This window comes from Cynoglossus semilaevis, chromosome 16 (assembly GCF_000523025.1).
Source record: "Cynoglossus semilaevis isolate Cse_v1.0 chromosome 16, Cse_v1.0, whole genome shotgun sequence".
Lineage (NCBI taxonomy): Eukaryota > Metazoa > Chordata > Actinopteri > Pleuronectiformes > Cynoglossidae > Cynoglossus > Cynoglossus semilaevis.
The window spans coordinates 9,879,364-9,892,884 of NC_024322.1; the positions used below are offsets into that span (position 1 = coordinate 9,879,364).

A 13,521-nucleotide genomic window follows, 5' to 3' on the forward strand; every position below is an offset into this window, starting at 1 on the left:
CACTCCACCCTCCCAGTAATGAGACAAAGAGGTAACAAATGCAGAGACCAAAGTGGGAGGGCGCCTGCACCTCTGGGACCATATTTTGATGAGTTTCTGTCTACACAAGCAGGCCTCGAACAGATGGGATCAGTCTCCTGGGCCGAGCTGCATCACCGCCTTCAATACACACCTCCATACATCCTGAGAGACAAACGAGATCACGAGTGGAATATCTTCATCACGTTACGTCGCTCATTAAAAAGTGGAAGGATTAAACTCCGACTGCAGATTTCTAATTTAGTTAGCACCAAAGAGAACTGTGAAATATTTGTGTTTTTCAACTCCTGATATTCAAAATACTGAGATTTTGTCTATAAACAGAGTAAAAATGAAGGAATAGCCACAGAGCAGCGGTGGCAAAGGTTCAGGATTTTAATTACTTTCCTCCCTGAGGCATTCTGCACATAACTAGGCAACTAGCAACTAAACATCAACCAAAAGAAATGAATGTGATAGCACCGAGCCAATTAACACTTTCTGCTATTTATCTTTAACTTCCAACCGAGGTGTTGTTCAGCGAAAATGGAAGGTAATATCCGCCAGGCTTTTAATTGTCAGAGCTATTTAACTCAAGCGTTCAGGGTGGAATGTGAAATGTGTGCAAAATTGTTGCTGAAGCCATCACATCAGCCGGAGTCTATATGGATCCGGAGCGCTTTATGATTAGCTATAGGAGCGCTGAGGGCATTGACCTGGAATTGATTCTCTTCCTCTGAACAAGCTGCAGCTTTGTTGGAGCGGTGTTCATAGTTTTGCCAACAGCGAGATCAATGCTCAGAACCTTGTCTCGTCTTTACTGTGGACTCAGGAACCAATAAAGAGCCACAACAACAGAGCGACTGCTAAGAAATTATGTCAAAAGGAATAGCACAGAAACACTTTAGTCAATTTTAACACCCTGTACCATCATCTTCTATATAAAAGTGCAGAGCAGTGTATGATCTGCCCTCCCCCAGTTATAAAGGGAAAGTCACATTTTCATAAAACGATTTAAAAAAAAAAAAACCTTTCCTTGAAAGATTTCATAAGAAAACGGATAAGCTGAATGCAGACACATAAATAATCACTGTCATATTTTTATTGAAATGAAGCAGTGAAGGACTTTCGAAAAGATCAGGGTCATGTTTTATGTTTAACCTCACAGGCTCTAAATTTTGGTTTTTCTTTTCTTTTCTCTTTTTTTTCTCAAAAAAAAATCCTTGTGAAAGGGTGCGGTGAATGCTCGCTGCATTCTTTGCTGGTTGGAGTCTGTAATTGCTTCCAGCCTCTGGAGAAAGTTGGGAAACTGGTGAAACATCTTTATCAACAATCTCTGTTCAGCAATATTTAGTCTATCTTTTGTTGAAACTCTGAAGTAGTGAATCAGGCCTGAGAACTTCACTCAAAGCCGAGTTTCTTAAAAAAAAAAAGAAATTAGCAGGAGCTTTTGATAAAATAAAACCTCATTTCCAGGAAAATTGTTTAAAAAAAAAAACTGGAATCCATATCTTGGTCATGCATGTTGAAAGAAGCTTTTACTGATTTCACTGAGCAAATTTATTACTGTCTGTTGAACATGAACTAGTTTGAAAACCCATGTCTGCAACATTCTCTGAAAAAACCTTCCGCAGCGAGTTCACTCCCAAATCAAATAATCTTCTCATAATAGCACTTTAATGAATTTAGACACAGAGATAATAATATTTTAAGTATTTTTCTAAATTAAATCTTCGCCCATTTCGTCTGTATGAATGACTCCACCAAGTCACACGGTGGAAGTACAGACACAAAGGACCAATCAGAGTCAAGGATCTCAAGAGCCTATCAGAGCATCGTTGCCACGGTGACGACGGCCCGTTGACACGTGCTGACCCAACCAAAACCACACACAGTGTATTAAGCACAAAATAGGTGGCTCGTGGCCCAAAATAGGAGCCCAAAAAACACAACCAGGGTCACTGGTTTGGATGACCTCAGCTCAGGAAAGTACCTCTTAGTACTTCAGTTTCCACGTCTCTGCAGATGTATATGATCAATTATTCACTCTAAATCGACCGGAGGTACAAATGTTCGTTAACGGACATGTGACAGACTCGCCAACACCCGATGACCCGCTGCTATGACCTATTTAGAAGATGTCATCTGCCCCACACTCCGTGGTCACCACTGACAGATTTCCCCCATCAAGAGCCGAACATTTTCAGTACAGATGCAGTATAGTCCAGCAAATACATACAGTAGGTAAACAAGTCCCTGCTGATGTCATTTGTACAGAATGATGCCTGACTTGAAATTAAAAACACAGGAACACGGGAGCTTCTGTTTCACTAAAATGATTCCATTTCACTGGTTTAATAACAACACATTACTGCCACCCTCTGGTCACTAGAATCTGATTATGCACAAATTTTATTATCATAACAATTATATTTGTTGATCAGTGGTTACACTGATTTTATCTCCACCGCCTCCTTTGGTAGATCAGAGTATTGTTGGGCCCTCCTTCATAGCTTTCACTTCTAAACTCCTCTTAACTTGAATTAAAACAGCGTTGCTCCTACAAATGCCTCTCCTCATTAAACACAGAAAAAAACATCAACAAATCAGAGCAATTCTCCCGCTGTGGGACCAATAAGGAAGAAATTCATTTGAATTTCTAAGCACCCACTCTGCAATCACTCTGTACTCCCTTGGGGACCGCCCCCTGTTTTGGGAACCACTGCCTTTTTAATCCAAAGCCAACGTGAATATATTCGTCCATTTTTTCTGTTTTTACCAAACTACAGATTATAGGTTCATTTACCAACCTTTTGTGCCGACAACATTCACATGATCTCTGTTCAGTTTCCTAGCTTTCTAAACTCTCCTCTGTTCAGAGGAAAATGAGACAATATGGTCAAGTCTTCTCCAACGGGAAATTCTGGAGGAGCTGCGGACATCTGTTGTGGTTTGATGTGCTCATGTATCCAGGGAGACGGTCAGAGCCAGAGGTCCAGCTGTTTGGATCCCAGTCAGCTGCATCTTGGATGTTTCCAAAGAACTCTCTGTTCAAGGAGAGCGTCTCTGGACACTGTTTGACACTTTTGGACTTTTTTCATCAATGATAACAACCAGATTACATCTGTGCATCGATGTGAAGGGCCAGTCTGAGCAGCGTTACAGATGGTCTGAAGGTTAAGAGGCCGTAACATTCCTCAAATCTTTGCTTAATTCCTCACGGCCCTATAGAAGGATAATCGAATTTAATCTCCATTTACACGTCAAACACGCGTTCCCTGAAGTCACTGAGAACACATTCCTGAGTCTTGGCCCGTGCAGCACATTCTTTATGGTTTAAACGGATCTAACGAGAGCTTTTTCTTTTTGCCATTCCTGCAGAGAGATGTTTAATGAAAGAGAACACACACACACACACACACACTCCCTCCCTCAATCATACATACTTCATGTGACATCATGTGACTCTACATTGGCATCAGCTGCCATGTCCTAGAAAGGCCCAGATAGAGACATCACTGCTGCACAACCGTAGCTTTAGGATGGGAGTTATATTTAGAAAAACAAGATCACCGTGAAAATGTAGCAGACATTCCAAACACAATAACGTCCCAACGTGGACTGTTTACTCTGGCGAGTAAATTATATATATATATATATATATATATATATTTTTTTGTAAAAGGTGGTTACATTAATATGAATTCATAAAACAGAATAACCATGACAGAGGACTTTGGTTACATTCTCTTCAAACAAAATAAGAACATAATAATAATAATGGCAGAACCAGATGCTTGGATGCAGTAAAACGAACGGAAAAACCAAAATGAGTTCACCAGTGTTCCGTGTCCACAGTTATTTGGCCGAATCCTGTTGTTCTCCCACACAACTTAACCAAGGCTCGAGTTTACCAAAATAAAACTCAGAGGAAGAGCATTGTCCTTTTAAAGCATCAAATTGTATTTATTTAAAAAAAATTAAGTTAACTTCCTGCCAGCAGTTGTTTTATAAGGAAGCAGATTTCAGCAACAGCAGATGTGTAAAATGAGCAAACAAGACTGAACCTGTTAAGGCAGCAAATCTGACTTTCACTCCATTACTCTCTCAGAATGCAACACCGACAACACCTAAAAGTCAACATTTTTTAATGTGAAAACCGCCTGAGCGCTCATGTGCGTCCACAGCCTTCAGGATTTCTCCTGACGATGCAGATTGCAGGTTGTCGATTCATGCGTGCGCGAGAGACAGAGAGAAACTAGTAACCTTTTATTACACACAATGGGGACTGAATGGCCGACGCTGCTGCTAACCTATTACGGAGTCCGTTTTTTTAAAGACCTTGACAGAGAGTAAATAGGGCCCTAATGCATATCAGCATTATCTTGACTGAGCACAGAAACCCAAAGGGAGCATTTCCATTGCAGCTGTGTACAACAGAAACAAAAGATCTGGCACTGATTAAAGCCCATTACCATAATACCACTACATTTGTCCTGAACAGTTCTTACCTGCTTCCCCATGGCTGCTGCGTTAAGTGTCTCTCCCTGGTCAATAAATACCAGGCTACTACAGAGTGTGACTGTATGTAGCTGCTACTTCCCCTGAGGACAAACAGTCAGGAGACAGGAGGCTGAAGGTGTTCTCTCTTCACGTACACTCCCTATAATTGGGGTGTGTAGACACACACATACCTCACTGACACACACTCCGCTCCTCACCCCTCTACAGGTTTGCACAGGAGCAGGGATGCTCCTGAGAGGATTTGTTAACCCTGTTGGGGAGCTGACACTCAATAAGGTGTGTGTTCTCATCAGCTCAAGACATTAGCCTTACAGTCAGCTACTGCGCTCTACTAACAGCAACACAGTCATTCCAGACAAGGTGGTACAACCTGTGATGGATTCAAAAACAAGACTTGTCAAACGGGTATCCAGAAAAGGCTTTCTTTTTGCAAGCAAAGATGAGACTGAGGCTGATTTCTCTGTCAATCAGAACAAAAAAAAACTTTGATTTTAAGTGCAATTAATCTCCAAAAACAGTGAACTTAGAAGGCCTCAGAAGTCAATAACAGTCCTGCAGTTGTCATTACCATGATGTTACCACACTGGACACAGGGCCAGATTCATTACCATGTTACCACACTGGACACAGGGCCAGAAGTCATTGTTGCCTAGCTCAGTAGACCTCTACTCTAGGTGATATCTATGTGATATGGATACATGTGCGATTGTTGTACCTGTCAACATTATATTTGGACAACCGTATACTTGTATTTAAATCACACAGACAGTTTATACCCGTTACTGCTGTTAAATATACTTCTACGTCCTTCCTCATTGTCCTCCTCAGCCATATCGCTTCTTTTCCTGACTGTGGTTTCAACAAACATACATACAGAGAGAGAGAGATGGAGACTTCTGAGAATGCTGAGTGCACCATGGGAATTCCCCCAGAAGTCTAGGCCTGCGGCAGCATCACTAATAGATAGCTGTGGTTCATCTAAGCCAGACCTGTGGTTAGATGAGTCCATGTTCCTGCCTGTTTTGGTGAAAACAAACGTTGGATTCCATCTGCCAAAGATGGAAATATATCACCCAGATACGTTATCAAAATACAGTGCCAAATAACAAACTGAGTTCTAGGAACCAATTTGTGTTTTAGTAATTTAGTCTCAGTCCAAGCTTTAGTCAACTAAAAAAAATGATAAAAAAAAAAATATATATATACTATAAATATATTATATTATCTGACAATGATACAGTTTTACCTCGTCAGTTCAGATCTGTCTCAAACAGAAAATGTCTGGTGTACAGTATAGACAAATTGAGTTCTGCAGTAAAATGTTTAATTGATGTTGATATACGACAGTCACTAAATGATTTCACTTCGACACTAACAATGGCAGCGATTAGTTGATTTGCACACTTCAAAGACGTAAGAAGGAGGGAAAGAAAAAAACAATGGGGGGGAACATAGTCGTGATGTATCATCATAAGGTTGAAGATAATGGGAATAAAAAGCTTCACTTCATCAGCGAAGGCAGCGCAATTGACTTATCGCAGAAAAAAAAAATTGGTGCTCGAGCTGAAGCTTCCACAGGAACCAGCAGGCAAAGAAAAAAAAAAACTTCTATTAAGCAAGAGTGAATTGCTTTTCTCCACCCTAATGAGAATTCATCATGAGATAGATGAGTCAGTCTGAAAACACAATTCCATACTCGCAGTAATGAGATCATACTTGAATAATGGGGTTTACATCGGTCAGTGAAGGAAAAAAATCAAGGTCAACAACATTTCTCAGTAAGAAGGTAACCTCCGAACTCCTGGCATTTATGAAAATAGTATTATTAACAGCATACGGAAATTGCCAGAATACGAAGCAGAGTTATAATTCCTGCTCTTAATTTATGGTCGAACACAGAATTTCAGCCTTGTGTGGCCAGGCTCTGTTCAAAGAGCTGCGTGTCAACAAAATAAAGTTTGAGCTGAAGTTAAGAACGATGCCTGGGGGGAAATGGAAAAGCCCAGGACTGGCTGAGCCCGGGCAGTTTTTTCAGAGTAAATACAGCTGACTTTGAAAATTGTCAATGCAGTCGGAGACAATTTAACAAAAATAATAAAGTAGAGCAGAGCCCTCTGGATTAGCACTCAGCTCCACAGAAAGTTTTCTGGTTTAACCTTGATCTTAGAACGGGTGCATCTGAATATGCACCTGTAGAGTATAATGGATTATTATGACATTGGTTTAAGGCAGAAGATCGATGATGATCGTGGTCGTGTGGGAACACATCATGTGTGAATCTCACATGGTTGTGAGCTAACCTGACAGCATCACATAAACAGACGTAATGAAGACGTACAGTGATGATGTCAATTCTTCTAAACAATTAATAAATGAACTCAAACTCCTTCAGAACATCTGTACAAACTGCAACCAAATCGATTTTATCCCCTGATGCGATCCATCCCGACTTCATCTCCTTCCTCTCACACTTCCTTTTCCATTTATTTATTTTTTTCCCGTGTGCTAAAGTGACGGCTCTAAAAACCATTAGGATCTTGCCCTCCCGCAGATCAAATTGTTTTTGTTGAGACAGAGTTTCTTTAAAATGATTTTCAAGGTTGAAAATCATCATCATCGCAGCCTCATGACAATCTCTTTGAACTCTCTGAGGCGAGAGTTGCATCTCTGTGTTGAATCGAACTCTTGTTTTTTTGGGGGGTTGTTTTTATCCGAAGGCCTAATAGAGTATTGGATCCCCCATCAGTTTCACCAGTTTTCTCTGAAAGGACAGACAAGGCATCAACTGAAGTGAAACACAGCAAGGGAATGTTGGTACTGAATAAAAACACAGACTGGAGTATTTGATAAGGGTTCGGTTTACATGGTGTCGTTTGAAACTGCGCCACTTACAACTGAGATGAATGAAAAAGAAGGAACATGTTTTAGATTACGTCCTTTGAAGATTCCTGCAGTGACGCGTCTGGGATTTTACACAGGAAATTGATGGTACTTTAAGCTCTACTGAAAGTTGTTTTTTTTACATGCCTTTCCATCAACCAATCACAGTCTCTCATTCACCCATTTATTCAGTGTCACACAAATGTCTGGCCCAGCCACTATAGGACAACTTGGGATAAAATATTTTTTTTTAAAAAGTAAACAAATCCAACTTAATCTAATCTTATCTCCGTTAATGTGATCTTATTTTACTATATCTTATGCTGCCTTCCTTCATCGAATCCAATCTTATGATAATCTATATTCTATATGCATGCATTTACTTCAATCTAGTCTTATTTTACCGAATCTCATCTCAATCCATCTCAGCATTTGCCATCCTATCCTATATGATCTCAGCATTTTATTTTTTATCTATTATTATTATTATTATTATTATTATTATTATTATTATTATACTATTGTCTAAGGCAAAGACTCTGACAAATCTCCCACCAGTGTTCAATTGTCCAGTGAAACAACTGCCAACAATTACGAAACTCCCCGGCGTCTTTCATGACAAAAATCTCCTTTACAAACACTCTGCCAGCTTCCTGTTTGGAATGTGCTGCTAACAACCAGTCTCATCTGCCAAAGCGCTGACATATTGGGGTTGACCTTACTCAATCTCCGCGTCTCACCTGAAACACAGCTTGCACCCCGTTCTGACCCGCAGCATCATATCATGTGAACTCAGGGAGAGCGGAGGAAAACACTGGCAGCGCTACGTGCACAGAAAAACACAACGGATCTACGGAAAAAAAGAGCAGCAGCAAAAGCTCCCACACATGCAATGTATTTCATAACCCTTTTTTTCCCCTCGTGCTGATCGTAACACAGCCATCGATGTGAACACATTCACGATGCTTTTTGAGGTAAAATGTGGTTCTTTTTTTAGGGAGGGGGGGCATTAATCACGTTTATCCCAACTGGAACTGGAGGCAGAGCAGATGGGCTTAATAAAACAGGATTTTGTTGGCTCTGCTGAGTCTTCAGTGAGGCTGCAGAAAAAGCAGGAGAGATGCAAAAAAAACATTTTATTGTGTACCGGCCCTGATAATTTAAAACATTTCCAGCTTTAATCCTTTGAGTCATTGCTTCAGTTCACTGGTCGACCGTGGAAGTGTGAAGGTGTCACACACAGAAACTAAAGTCAATCAATATTTGCTCCTTGTCGTGTAGTCAGTCAAACGTTTCTGCAGAGTTAACGCAACACCGTAAGTCGTGAACTTCTTTGGAATAAATTTCATGTCAAGACCTACGAGTGAGTCACACCGCAGTGGGTTCTTCTTTTTTGGCAAGTGGTGAGGTGATGAGCATTTGTCTGATGTAGGTCTCCATCACATGACCTCGTGCTTCACAGTGCAGTATAAAAAGTCAACTGTAGACTGATAATAAAACAGGGCTGAATATTCACAGTACTTTGTACACAATACAGGCTATAGTTGTTCCTTTCCCAGAGGAAAGTCTCAAGACTCAGGTCAGTCAAAGCTGTTAAAAACAAGTTCACCTAAAGGTTAGCGAAACAGCTAACTTAGCTTAGCATAGCAATATGTTAGCCAGAAAATTAAAATGGAAGAAGATGACTACTGGTTAGCCCAGAAGTACCAAGAGACAAAGACGTTGCCAAGAATAGTAAAAGCTTAGAGACAAAACAGGTAAAAAAGGTCATTAAAACAGCTGAAAATATCGCTTGTCAAAAGAGCTGCAATCGCTTCCAAAACTGTCAAAGGCAGCTAGCAAGAAAATTGATTGTTTATACTGTATATATGAAAACACAATATATATATATAAATAAATATATATAATATATATAGAAAATTTACATTTATACATAACTCACTCAAGTGCAACTGGTGAGAGTTGAACTACAGACTACACACATTAAAGCTCAGTTAAAGTCAAGCTAAAGGAAAAGTGAATGTGTTTTATTATCAATCCCACAGTTAAAAGTGAAGATTGTTCTACAAGCTCCAACCATTGACGTCCATTTTTCATGGCTCCATAGACTGTTGTCACGACAGTTTAACTTCTTTGTCTCTTATTATGTTGGCAATTCTCCACACTGCCCCCCGCTGTTTCCTCATACAAATTCCATGCAGGCACCCATTCAGTTTGGCTTCACTTCATCCAGAAAGAAACAACCTCACATTCTACTGAAATTGCATTTTCAACTTGTCATATACTGTTATTGCTGTGGCATTTTGTCCAAACAACAAACTCTGCAGAAACACATTTTTCCACAGTGTGACTTTGATTTTCCTGCCTTTTTAGGAGACAGCATTATGGAAACACCTCCTTCCCAGGACCAGTGGACCAGCTCGTGTTAATGAACCAGAACTTCATACTATTAAGTACTCACGACGTGACGTTTAAAATGAAATAAAGTGCACGGCATTTAATTTCTAAGCAAACGACAGACACAAGTAACAAAGCACGTACTTCTCTCTGCTCTACTTTGGCTCGGTGGATATTCGTGTGCCAGTCTTAACCTTGAAACCGCAGAGCCAAGGCTTGTTTGCCGACATCCAGACTCATTTCGGCTCTGACCTTCATCCGTCCTCCCTTGCAGCTGCTCCTGATGCCAGTGAGTGGACTCAGACAGTATGGACCCCCCTGTGGGAACAGACACTGGTCTATGCCAGGGAAACATTGTGCATCCATCAGTGCTACAAAGAAAACAAGTTGAAATGTACTTTTATTAGAGGTCTGATTGTGTGCTCTCAGTAGCAGCAGCTTACAAATAATAATAATAATAAAAAAGGATCTCTAGGTCGGTTCTTTTTCTGCCTGAACGGGTCAATTTGTGATGCAAATAAAAAAAGTCTAATCAAATCTTGTCGAGAGCCGTGGATTTTATGTAGAACACTAACAGATATATCGTGGTATCTTTCTCCTCGGTCCACTGTGTGGTGGCCAAGTGTACTTTGGCTGCCGCAGAAATGAAAACAGATATGACCCAGAAAGTTGATGCATGAATCATAAAGTTAAGGAACTCCCCTGGCTGTGTTGAACAAGCGATGAGTCTCACAGTACATCAGGTGGAGGAGGTTCACTGTCAAAACACAATCAGAACACTTTCAGAGCAGTAGCATCTGTCTCTATTTTTTTTTTTTTTTTTTACAGAATTCCCCTTAAACCACCACATGAACACAAGCCAAATATGATCTGCTTCTTTAAACGCACAGCTGCACTGTGATCATTACATCCTTGTTGTTACAGGAGCGTTGCTAACAGCTCAGTTACTATAAATGCCTTTTTTATTGTTTTGTTTTATTGGCTAATAACATTCTACGCTTTTATTATTATTTACATAAATCAAGATTGTTTTTGACAGGAAAAAAAAAAAGAAACTCACTCCAGAGAGGTAAAAAGCATTATTCAGATTACCTGAAATCAACGCAATCTCTATTATGGCTGTAAAGGGAGAGTAATGAGAACCAAACCGAAGAGCTTTCCACGTGAAATGAGTCATAAATTAATAATGCTTATGGATTACAGTGAGGGGAAGCAGAGGGGAGAGAAAAAAAAGGACAAGACAGGTTCTTGGTCCTGTGCTGCCCTCTAGTGCTTGAAGTTGTGTTTGAAGTAGATGGAAATGAAAAGCTCCCTCAGTACTGTAGAAAAAAACATTATTGTACATAACAAATGTCAATTAGCATGTACTTCCTTTCATTGAGTTACTGTAGTAAAACCTAGCAGTTTAAAAATACATCCTAGTATTATTGAAGTTTTATATGTTCTAAAACTAGCCATCTGCTGAGTGGTTGAAGGTGAAAAATGAACCTGAAACACCACAACTGCTAAAGGCAAGAAAGGAGCAAAAGGGAGAAAACTGAGTATTAATGAATATTTATATCCTAGTACATAATACTGCAAAACAAATGTATTAAAAAAACATAATAAGAGCCTTGATATAATCAGTAAAAATAACTGTTCTACAAGTCACTCTGGATCTCAACGGCTAGTTTTAAATAAAAATAAAAAATAATCTAAAAGTATAGTTTTAGGCACAAATGAAGTATCACAAAGAAGTATACTTAAATAAATGTAAGTATTTCTATAGTGGGTTTTTTTACATTCATCATATAAAAATTAATGATTTTAAATATCCATTAATGACATTCAAGTTTAATTATGACATTCAAGTCTAACGCAGGTTTTTGACTGTGTTAAAAAAGAATCTGCGTGTTAGAGTACAAAAAATATCTTACATTGAAATTAAATATAAACAAACAAAAATAGTTTGGTGCAAAAATGAAGTCTATTTAAAGAAAATATATATAAAAATATATAATATAATGTGTCAAAAAGCAGGAAGTGTTGCCTTGACAGTAATTCAGAGTCATAGTGCACTACTCCAGGGGTTCTAGTAGAGTTTCTGCCCCACATGCCACCACCTCTCTGTACTAATGCCCCTGTTGTTGTCCAGCTCCAGAGGTGTCCTTCCTATCCCCATGTCTCTGGGTAGAAGACCTCTGCAGGGACTGTTGGGAGGGAAGAGGGAAGGGGGGGGGGTCAGGCTGACATGTGGAGAGGGAGTGAAAAATACGGGCGTCTGTCAGAGGTCAAGAGTAGTGAAGGGCAGACGGTGTTTAACCCGTACGTTAACATCAGCGATCCAGGTTGTCCTGTCCTTGCTGCTAAGTTGTCTGAGCTAATGCCTTCTGATTGGCTGCTGGGAGCTTGATGTAATAATGATTTGCGTTGTCTCTGTCCTCTCTGGTCATGAAGACCACTGCTGCAGCCAGCCACTGGGGGGTGTGGCCTGCTTCGCAGTTCACCCAATGAGCTTAGTGTTGGTCTGATGGGCAACTCGTGGTTACCTTGGCGACTGCTCAGCCCCACACATAATCCATACAACTGGCAAGCTGGCACGTCTACATGGGAGCACGGGAGAAGGCAGTCATTTACATCCAGGATTTATCATGCAGCTCAAAGATCACCTGCAACAACATATAAAAAAAAATATATCCATGTTACCGGTAATGTGATTACATGTGACATCATTGTTTCCACGCTAAGGGAAGATGTCCCTGAAGCTGTCATTGGCACAAAGTGTTAAAGTCAGTCAAAGTCAAAGTCAAAGGATGACTTTGACTTTGACTTTCAGGAGGACATGCTTTTGTTTTGGTTTTGGTTTTTTTATTTTTTCAACAGAGATTAATCATATATATATGTGTTAGTATTTTAAAGAATCTTTTTTTCAGACCTGATAAACTAGGTGACTAGTCATCTAATTTTTGGCCATTCATTTATATGAAGTCATAAAACAAATAGCGTATTTTTATATTTAATAGCTGTAGCAGTACTTTACTTCTCCTGTCTACTACTACTTCCATTTCTCACATACAGTCTATTTGTCATTTACTGACTGCAGTTTACACTTCACATTCAGACTCGCACATTTATCCACAATAAATCTCAACAAAACTAAATAATTATAGTAAATAGAAAAAAGGAATCAAAGCTAATGAATCTCATTAATAATTTTACCATTCTATCAACTCAACTAAAGCACAAAACTGTGGTGCTGCAATATATTTAGTTCAACCTTTGTCAGTGAAAGTGCTGGGAGATGTGCTGCCAGATCTGTCTTTAGAACAGCCACTGAGTTTGTTCTGCTCAGGAACATGGTCTGTGAGCACACTGCTGTCCTCTGTGTATTTCCACAGCAGTCCTCCTGACAGGTCAGGGGAGTTGTTGTCATAGGGAGAAATGTCCCCGCTTGATGCTTTTATGGAGTCACTGGACAAACATCGCTCAGTCATGGAGAAGGACTCCTCGGCTCTGAGGAGACCTGGGCCACTGCACAGACAGACAAAACACAATAAATATTGCATGACCTATGGCTGATGATAGCTGAGGTTGCTGGCAATTTATGCTGTGTGAAAGGACGGTATCTGACAACTCACGAGTAATGGGAGGTCCTTCTCCTGAGAAGGTAATCCACGACATCAGGATCAGTATTTAACAAACTCATCAGTACTTCATTCTGTA

At 39.9% G+C, this 13,521-nt stretch overlaps 1 protein-coding gene across 2 annotated transcripts in view; it reads right to left on the reverse strand.

Annotated features, from left to right (window-relative positions):
• Nucleotides 1–13,521, reverse strand: part of mid1 (midline 1) — a 42,067-nt gene extending 28,546 nt beyond the window's left edge. Inside the window, exons 1-4 of one of the 2 annotated variants that reach the window (XM_017039998.2) lie at nt 13,437–13,521; nt 13,076–13,329; nt 12,348–12,467; nt 9,964–10,576 (exon numbers count right to left, since the gene is read on the reverse strand). In XM_017039998.2, coding sequence (XP_016895487.1) covers nt 9,964–10,174 — 211 coding nt within the window. In that variant the 5' untranslated portion in view covers nt 10,175–10,576; nt 12,348–12,467; nt 13,076–13,329; nt 13,437–13,521. Of the gene's footprint in view, nt 1–4,529; nt 4,708–9,963; nt 10,577–12,347; nt 12,468–13,075; nt 13,330–13,436 lie in introns of those variants that run through there. The other variant, XM_017040000.2, reaches the window with a different exon arrangement.